General features: G+C 46.6%; 1 protein-coding gene across 1 annotated transcript in view; it reads right to left on the bottom strand.

Annotated features, from left to right (window-relative positions):
• Nucleotides 1–1,591: 1,591 nt before the first annotated feature.
• The window catches only part of PRPF3 (pre-mRNA processing factor 3), an 8,870-nt gene continuing 973 nt past the window's right edge, over nt 1,592–9,488 (bottom strand). Inside the window, exons 3-13 of the mRNA XM_010162975.2 lie at nt 8,863–9,083; nt 8,011–8,317; nt 7,022–7,188; nt 6,366–6,448; nt 5,397–5,540; nt 5,046–5,145; nt 4,400–4,513; nt 3,553–3,671; nt 2,886–2,969; nt 2,720–2,781; nt 1,592–1,769 (exon numbers count right to left, since the gene is read on the bottom strand). Coding sequence (XP_010161277.2) covers nt 1,623–1,769; nt 2,720–2,781; nt 2,886–2,969; nt 3,553–3,671; nt 4,400–4,513; nt 5,046–5,145; nt 5,397–5,540; nt 6,366–6,448; nt 7,022–7,188; nt 8,011–8,317; nt 8,863–9,083 — 1,548 coding nt within the window. The 3' untranslated portion in view covers nt 1,592–1,622. The remainder of the gene's footprint in view (nt 1,770–2,719; nt 2,782–2,885; nt 2,970–3,552; nt 3,672–4,399; nt 4,514–5,045; nt 5,146–5,396; nt 5,541–6,365; nt 6,449–7,021; nt 7,189–8,010; nt 8,318–8,862; nt 9,084–9,488) is intronic.

Genomic DNA, 9,488 nt, shown 5'->3' with positions numbered 1-9,488 from the left:
CCGCCCCCCGCAGTTGTGAGGGGGGGAGTCGGGCCTGGGCGCAACCCCGCGGCTGGAAAACAGCTTCGGCTCAAAATAAATGGACTTTATGGTGTAAAAAACCCCTTCGGCTTCAAAAAAACACAGTTGACAGTGTAAAAAAAGCTTCAGCTTCAAAAAAATGTAGTTAATAGTGTAAAAAAGGGGTTCAGCTTCAAAAAACCCCCCAGTTTATGGTGTAAAAAAAAGCTTCGGCTTAAAAATACAGTTTATGGTGCAAAAAAAAAGCTTTGGCTTCAAAAAAATATAGTTTATAGTGTAAAAAGGGGGTTCAACTTTAAAAATACCCCAGTTTATAGTGTAAAAAAAGCTTCAGCTTCAAAAAAATGTAGTTAATAGTGTAAAAAAGGGGTTCAGCTTCAAAAAACCCCCCAGTTTATGGTGTAAAAAAAAGCTTCGGCTTAAAAATACAGTTTATGGTGCAAAAAAAAAGCTTTGGCTTCAAAAAAATATAGTTTATAGTGTAAAAAGGGGGTTCAACTTTAAAAATACCCCAGTTTATAGTGTAAAAAAAGCTTCAGCTTAAAAAAAATAGTTTATGGTGTAAAAAAAAAAAGCTTCAGCTTCAAAAGAAAAAGTTTATGTTGCAAAAAAAAGCTTCAGCTTAAAAAAAAATATATAGTTTATGGTGTAAAAAAAGCTTCAGCTTAAAAAAAATTAGTTTATAGTGTAAAAAAGGGGTTCAGCTTCAAAAAAACCCCCAGTTTATGGTGTAAAAAAAAGCTTCGGCTTAAAAAAAATAGTTTATGGGGTAAAAAAAGCTTCAGCTTCAAAAAAAAACCAGTTTATGGTGCAAAAAAAAAAAGCTTTGGCTTCAAAAAAAATATAGTTTATAGTATAAAAAAAGGGTTCAGCTTCAAAAAAACCCCAGTTTGTAGTGTAAAAAAAAGCTTCAGCTTCAAAAAAAAAGTTTATGTTGTAAAAAAAGCTTCAGCTTCAAAAAAAAAAAGGGTTTATGGTGTAAAAAAAAGGTTTCAGCTTAAAAACCCCCCAGTTTATAGTGTTAAAAAAAGCTTTGTTTTAAAAAAAAAATAGTTTATGGTGTAAAAAAAATCTTCAGCTTCAAAAAAATGTAGTTAATAGTGTAAAAAAAAGGGGTTCAGCTTCAAAAATAACCCAGCTTATGGTGTAAAAAAAAGGTGTCAGCTTAAAACCCCCCCAGTTTGTAGTGTTAAAAAAGCTTCGGCTTAAAAAAAATTTAGTTTATAGTGTAAAAAAGGGGTTCAGCTTCAAAAAAACCCCCAGTTTATGGTGTAAAAAAAAGCTTCAGCTTCAAAAAAAACCCAGTTTATGGTGTAAAAAAACCGATGGGGACACAGCTGCTACCACCACCAGACCCCCAAGGGCGGCTGTGCCCCCCACTCCCCTCAAAAACACCCCTGACAGCACCATGTCCGTGTCCCCACTTCTTTCCACAGCCAGCCAAACCCCATTTCTCCTGAAAATAAACCTTAACAGTGATTTGTTTTAAAAAATATGTCTTTAATTGGTGTGCTGAGGAGAGCGAGGGGAGGAAGGGGCTATCCGAGACCCGGCGAGGGGGGCTGTGGGGTGAGGAAGGGGGCGATGGCAGCCCCCTCACCTCAGTCTGTGGACTCCAGCACGGACTCGCTGAGGGCCAGGTCCCAGTAGTGCTCCGCGCCGTGCTTCTTAAAGTGCTCCCGTGCCATGTTCTCCGTGGGGCACTGCTTAAATTTCATCTCCCCGAAGCTGCGATCCTTCGCTGTGCCCTGGGGAGGAGAAAAGGGACGCTTTCCAACCCATCTCCGGTGGAAAGTCACGGGAAACATAGAATCCCAGACTGGTTTGGGTTGGAAAGGACCTTAAAGCTCATCCAGTTCCAACCCCCCTGCCAGCAGCAGGGACACCTTCCACTAGACCAGGTTGCTCAAAGCCTCATCCAACCTGGCCGAGAACACTTCCAGGGAGGAGCAGCCACAGCTTCTCTGGCCAACCTGGGACACTGTCTGACCACCCTCACAGTGAAGAACTTCTTCCTAATATCTCATCTAAACCTCCCCTCTTTCAGCTTAAACCCATTTCCCCTTGTTTTGTCATTAACTGCCCTTATGAAAAGTCCCTCCCCAGCTTCCTGGAGCCCCTTCAGGTACTGGGAGGCCACTAGAAGGTCTCCCTGGAGCCTTCTCTTCTCCAGGCTGAACAGCCCCAACTCTCTCAGCCTGTCCTCACAGCAGAGCTGCTCCAGCCCTCGCATCATCCTGGTGGACTCCTCTGGACTTGTTCTAACTGCTCCATGTCTTTCTTATGTTGGGGGCTCCAGAACTGGACGCAGTACTCCAGGTGGGGCCTTACGAGAGTGGAGTAGAGGGGCAGAATCCCCTCCCTCCACCTGCTGGACACGCTTCTCCTGATGCAGCCCAGGATATGGTTGTCCTTCTGGGCTGCAAGTGCACATTGTCTGCTCGTGTGCGCTTGGGACATGGCTTGGGAAACCCAGAAATAAACATTTTTTCAGGTTGATGCGTTATCAGCAGGAGCTCCGTGTTGGGGAGATGCTCCTAGTTCTGCTACAGCTCAAAAAACACTATAAAGAGTCAGAGCAGCAGGTCTGTGTCTGATCCAAAGCCTCAGAACATGGTTTCTGCTTCAGCTGCTGTCAGACGGGGCTCACCTCCCTCCAGTCGAAACCTCCCCAGATTAAACTACACCCAGGACTCACCTCCCAAACTAGAGAGCACTTGTTTGTTTTCTTAACGGACTCCTCGTCGGACTCATCATCATCTAAAAAAAACAGCCAATAAAGCCAATATTAGTCCCAAAGTCATCGAAGAGCAGGGAGCCCCAGTGCTGCTTCACCACGCCGCCGCACGCGCTTTCTCACTTACCCTCTCCCTTTGTGTTCGATGTCTGCTCGTCCCATTTTATTCGATGAAGCATAAGACGTTTGAATTTCTTCTGTGCTTTCGGGCCTGGGGAAGAATCAAGACTCAACATTCACAAAAAGTCCTTTAAACTTTCTGTTTTTTTAAGAGTTTCTAAAAAGCAGCAGAAGCCAAACGATGCCCACAAACTGCCCAGCACACCTGGACAAGCAACTAAAGGGCAGCCAGGCTGATCCAGTGCTAACACCCCCGGGGCAGCTGAGCCTTTGGCAGAGCACCGAGCTCTCAGCCACTTCAGGATTTCCTGCTGCCAAACAGCCTCTTCAACACCTTGTAAAATTACTTAGAACTGTGCAAATCTCAATGAACCATCCCAGACTGAGAGCTGAGGCTCTCCTTGCTCCAAGCATCCCGCTCAGAGAGCATCAAAGATTCACATCAAGTGCTTTTCCCTTCAACATCGAACGCGTTGGGTTTTCTAACTGGATTACGGCGCGCTCTGCGCTCATCCCTAACCCCATTAGAGCTGTAATTAAGGGAATTAACAACCTCCTTACTTCCTTGTCTTCCCATAACCCTCAGTCAACAATTTTCACAGTAATTTTTTTGCTCGAGGCAAGCTTTGGAACGTTACACGCTGTCACCAAAAGCCTGCCTCAGAATTCCTCACCTCCTTCTACCACGACCACGTTGACATCTTTGTGTAAAACCACCACGCCTGTTAAGTACAGCTGGCCAGCGTTCGCCTCGATTTTGAATTTTTTTGCTGGATTGCTCAAGTTTCTGACCCTAAGAATAGGATAAAAAAAACCAAAAACAAAACAAAAAACACCCAAATGTTTGTAGAAAACCAGAATTATTATCACCAGCTGTAAGAGCTCCCTATGCTGACTTCACAGAGTGCAGCATTTCCTCCTCCAGCTCCTCGGGGGCTTCACCCACACCTCAAAATGACACGTGTTTTGTTATCAGACTGCTCAGAGAAGCTGTGTCTGTCCCTTCCCATTCTCATTTCATTTAAATCTTGAAAGTTTCCTCATTTCTGGATATCAATGTACAAAGTTAACTCCGAGAGTCAGGAAACTCATCAGAAACTTCAATCCCAGCTGAAACACACCAACCCTGACATGGGATTGTAGTGCTCAGCCCAGCCCAGCACTCACAGAATCACAGAACGTTGGGGATTGGAAGGGACCTCAAAAGATCATCCAGTCCAACCCCCCTGCCAGAGCAGGAACCTCAATGAGATCACACAGGAAGGCGTCCAGGCGGGTCTTGAATGTCTCCAGAGAAGGAGACTCCACACCCTCCCTGGGCAGCCTGTCCCAGGGCTCTGGCACCCTCACTGGAAAGAAGTTTCTTCTCCAGTTGAAGCAGAACCTCCTGTGTTCCAGCTCACACCCATTGCCCCTTGTCCTACCATTGGGCATCACTGAGAAGAGCCTGGCTCCATCCTCATGACATTTGCCCTTAACATATTTGTAAACATTAATGAGGTCTCCCCTCAGTCTCCTCACCTGTACACAGCTATGTGAACTCCCTGGGAAACGTCTTCTTTCAGCTTTTTAACCTTCTTGGCTTTTCGCTGTTCTGCTGTGAGTTTTCTCGCAGCGTTTGCTTCTTCATGAGCTCTGGGTGCAAAGAAAGATGCAACAATAAGCGAAACACAGCCTATGGTGTAACTGTTACGGCACCGAAATGGATCCTTCTCTCCCTAAGCACAGAATAAGTTCCACAGATCCCAAAGCAGCTGCAACTCCTGCCCAGATTTCTGCCTGTACCTCCCTGAATTAAAAGCACACTGTTTTTTTTAAGTCAGTCGCCAGTCCAATTCATCCTCAATCTCTTCCCTGAAAACATTCATCATTAACAACTGCGAGGACGATCATTATCATGGCAACAAACTCATTTAATACAAGGCACGAGGCCTCTCTCCAGTGGTGAGAGCTGATCACCAAGACCCAGCTCCTGCCGGGCCTTGAGGGGGGTCACTCAAGGCAGCTAAAATAGGCTACAAGAGCAACACACAGAAAATCACACTGCTCCTGCTTTGCTGCATCACTTCAGGATTTCATTCTCTACAAACAAATGCAGCAGCAGCACTAAATCTGTCTAAAAATGACCAAAAAAAATAAAAGGTGTAAAAAAAAAGGTGCCACCTACTTCTGTCTCTTCGCCATCTGCGCTCGAACGTGAGCTTCGACTTTTGTTGGGTCTTGAACAGCTTCTGTCCCCAGTACTCGCATCAAATTTGAAATTCTTACTGCAAAGGAAATGGGAGAGGAGCTGTGAGAGGCTCCTGGCAGACAGCACTTCACCAGAACGGTAAAGCACAGGAACACCCGGCATGCTCGCAGCCCCAAAGCGACTCCACAGGTGGGTATCACATCACACTGATCCCACAGAGCCTGTGCTGCCTGCAGCATTCCCAACCATGGGAATGGCCTGGGCTACTGGTTTGACACCCAGGGCCTGTGTTAGACCAGAGCTCTGCCCACTGTAGCCAGAATTTACCTTTGGGCTCTGGCGGCGGCATCAGGCCCAGCCTGACTTTCTCTTGTAGCTCCTTCTGGGCTTCTCTTCGAGTCTGTCGTCGTAATTTCTTCTGCTCTTTCTTAGTTAAATAAACACCCAGGGTCACTGGTGTGTCACTGTCCACTGGGAAGAGAAACGAGACAAGAGAATGAGTTTAAGCTGAAAGAGGGGTGGTTTAGATGAGATATTAGGAAGAAGTTCTTCACTGTGAGGGTGGTCAGACAGTGTCCCAGGTTGGCCAGAGAAGCTGTGGCTGCTCCTCCCTGGAAGTGTTCTCGGCCAGGCTGGGTGAGGCTTTGAGCAACCTGGTCTAGTGGAAGGTGTCCCTGCTGCTGGCAGGGGGGTTGGGACTGGAGGAGCTTTAAGGTCCCTTCCAACCCAAACCATTCCATGATTCTATGATTCTATGAAACATAAATCTGGTTTTGAAAAAGCAAGAGAAAACACCACCTGCAGCCGTTAGACCCCCCACTTCATCGACAAACCTGACCTCTGCCATGCTGCAGGCACCAAATACAGAACCAAGAAAATGGGTTTTTGGCTATTTTCTGATTTTACTGAAAAGTAAGATGCTCTGGGGTTATTTTACATCCCTTTCTCAGGGCAAAGAAAGTGAAAAAACCAACGTGTCGGAGATGAGAAGCTCGTGTCTGCACCGCTAGCGAGGCCATCGACAGGTAAGGAAGCTACTTGTAACTGCTACAGGTTTTATATATTTAAAAAAAACCCCCAAAAACAAAAAAAACAGGGCAGAGACTCTCCCTTCCAATTTCAGCCACCTCTGCAGAGCTTTTAAGACTTTTTTTTTCCTCAATATTTCTTCTCCTCACAGGGACAAGAGATGCCAGGCTGTAGCGCTACAAACAAGGTTCACCCCATCAAGCGCCAGCTGCTCGGAGTATTTTGTGTCGAGTTTAACAGCAAAGTCAACCAAAACTGAGGCAATACCTGGTGGGTTGAGCTGTGCCGGGTGCTCCACGAGGTTTGTGATCCCAAAATACTCATCTCTCTTGGAAGAAGTTCCACCTTTTCTAGAAAGGAGAGAGTTGGGTGTCATTGGAAACCTCCCAGCCTGAATTCCTGTGTTCAAGCCATGGAAAATAAAACCCCAACACTTCCCTTGGGCCAGCGGTGGTGGGTACGTAACACACACAAATCCCAACCCAAAGCAAAGATCAGAGCTTGATGTGCTGAAGGAGGCACGCAGCGACGCAGAATTCATGTGTAGGTGTCTCCTCCAGCAGAATATCCACCTACACTTCATGGTTAGGAAGCAGGCTTCCCACAACTCTAGTGTGAACGAGACTTGGATAAAAACCAAAACACACCACTAACTTTGGGACAAAAAACCCCAAAATCCCTCTAACTCGCAGGCAGTCACCTTCTTGGTCGCTGGAGGAACGCTGCCTCAAACAAGGGAGAAGGGCAGCTGCCTCCCAGTAGCCCCAAGATTTGGGAGCAAACCTAATGCCCACCTGGATCTCAGAGGCAAGGGAGGTGGAACTCCACAGCTCCAGCAGATACACTTGGCTCCATTTACCCAAACACTCAACCACGTCACCCCTGAAAAGCTCCAAAAGCTTCAAAACAAGTCAACCACTTACAAGTCAAGGCCATTGGGGATGATGTAGGAGTCCCACCACTCAATCTCTGGGATCTCTCCCTCTTTCAGCTCCTTCTTTGGGGTAATGAGAGCCAACTTGGTGGAAGTGTGTATCCCTGTCTTCCTGGCAGCCTGTGAGATCTCTGCCTGCAGCTTTTCTAGTTGAGCCTGAGAATGAGGAGAGGGAAAATGGCACATAAAGGTCATTTCAAAATAGCACAACCTTCAGGAAAAGGACAGTGTGCATCCACCTGCTGATTTACTTATGGTTTTTGGTTGGGTTTTTTTAAAATCATCTGAGGCAGACTGCAGAAGAAATCACACAGCACATGATGGTGGAGTGTTTTCACAGAAGCTCACAAACCTGCCAAAAATCTGGTCTTATTACTGAGCCTTCTAGGAGCAGGGAATGATCCCAAAGGAATGTCTCCCTGGGCATCATCTCCCTGGATTATTCCATCTCATGAAGCTCTTCTTTCCCCTTCTCCCAAAAAACATGGGCATTTTACTAAGATTCCTTTAAATATCTACCTCTAGGACGATGATTTCTGCAGAAGAAATTCTTTTGCAGTCTTTTTTTGGCCAGGAAATGATCTACTCTCTTTTCTTTGGCCAGAAAATGATCTACTCTCTTTTCTTTGGCCAGAAAATGATCTACTCTCTTTTCTTTGGCCAGAAAATGATCTACTCTCTTTGGAAATTTTCAATCTTTTGTCAAAAAAGAAAAAAGACAAAAAGATTTTGCCTTTCATCACGTGAAGCTAGCTGTCAGAAAACCCTTTCCACACCCACGTTCTCATTTGGATTCCTGCCTTTCCAACAAAAAAAAAAAAAGACGTTGACAGAAAAGCTTCAGGTGACTTGACTGCAAAACTTCTTCCTCAAAGCCAACACAGCTCCCTTCACATCCCAGGAGAGGAGAATCAACTCCCATCCCGAACCAAACCCTCACGTCCGTGCTGTCAGGTAGCATGGCAAGACCTCAAATACCTTCGTTCGCAACCTCTGGGCAATTTTCTCAAATTTGCCTTTTTCATGGAACTTAAAGGTGCGTTTCTGACGCTGGGCTGGGGTTATGGAGACCCGGGGGTCAAAGTAAGTGTTCGACTCCATATCTTCCGAGGGCTTTTCTTTAAGCTGTTGTTTGAACTGCTCTCTCTTCACAGCTCTGATGTTTGCTTTTAGGGTTGGCATGCGGTGAGTCAACTCAATCTCTTTACCAGTCGCATCAACAGTTCGGCCTTGCTCATCCAAGATCAGTGGCGTTGGCTTTGTCTGATCCTTCAGCTCCACTTTCCTGGTGGCAAGACAAGATAATGTTGCATTAAAATGCAGGGATGGCATTAATTCAAAGGAAGTGTCAGTTATTTCCATGGTAAGCACCAAACCAGTGCACCAAACCAGCCCACAACTTGGGAGAGGCCTCCTCATAAGGTTCAATCTCATCTGTGCCACCAGAAAGGACTCAAATCCCTTGAGCAGAAGGTGGGAGAGTCTGACCTAAGGAAGGATTAATCTCCATTTCACCTCCTAAATAAATAATTTGTTCCTTCAGCAGCCATTAAGGCCACCACTTGGGAACCAAGAGCGCTGGAGAAACCATGGATGGACCCTCCGTGGGCATTGCGGCGTTGTGAAGGGGACGCAAGCAAACAAAGGACACTCAAAAGCAACTTGCTATTTGCTTGCTCAGTTTCTAATGTGAATTAAAATAAAGAAAACACTAAACCACTAAACATTAAGGCCACCACTTGGGAACCAAGAGCACTGGAGAAACCATGGATGGCCCTCTGTGGGTATTGCGGCGTTACGCCCGTCAGGTGCCCAACAGCGGGTACTCACGGCGGCGCGATCCCCATGGCGTGCAGGTTGGCCAGCCCCACCATGTTGGCGTTGCCGATGAGCCCTGGTTTCAAGGCCAGTTGTGCCTGGATTCGGGCCTGCAGCTCTGCAGCTTTCCTGGCCTTCTCAATGGCATCGTTCATGAAGGTGGCTGCCTGGGAAGGCTGGATCGTGTTGCCGATGGGGAGACGTTCCGATTGGGATGAAGAAGAAATTTTTGGCTGTTGATAGAGAAAGAAGTTTTGTTATGTGACTGTTCCCCTCTACTCTGCTCTTGTAAGGCCCCACCTGGAATACTGTGTCCAATTCTGGAGCCCCCAACATAAGAAAGACATGGACCAGTTAGAACGAGTCCAGAGGAGGCCACCAGGATGATGCGAGGGCTGGAGCAGCTCTGCTGTGAGGACAGGCTAAGAGAGTTGGGGCTGTTCAGCCTGGAGAAGAGAAGGCTCCAGGGAGACCTTCTAGTGGCCTCCCAGTACCTGAAGGGGCTCCAGGAAGGTGGGGAGGGACTTTTCATAAGGGCAGTTAATGACAAAACAAGGGGAAATGGGTTTAAGCTGAAAGAGGGGAGGTTTAGATGAGATATTAGGAAGAAGTTCTTCACTGTGAGGGTGGTGAGACAG

The sequence above is a fragment of the Antrostomus carolinensis genome, unplaced genomic scaffold (genome assembly GCF_000700745.2).
Source record: "Antrostomus carolinensis isolate BGI_N321 unplaced genomic scaffold, ASM70074v2 scaffold3712, whole genome shotgun sequence".
In the NCBI taxonomy this organism is placed as follows: domain Eukaryota; kingdom Metazoa; phylum Chordata; class Aves; order Caprimulgiformes; family Caprimulgidae; genus Antrostomus; species Antrostomus carolinensis.
This window is presented reverse-complemented; position numbering and strand designations above follow the sequence as displayed.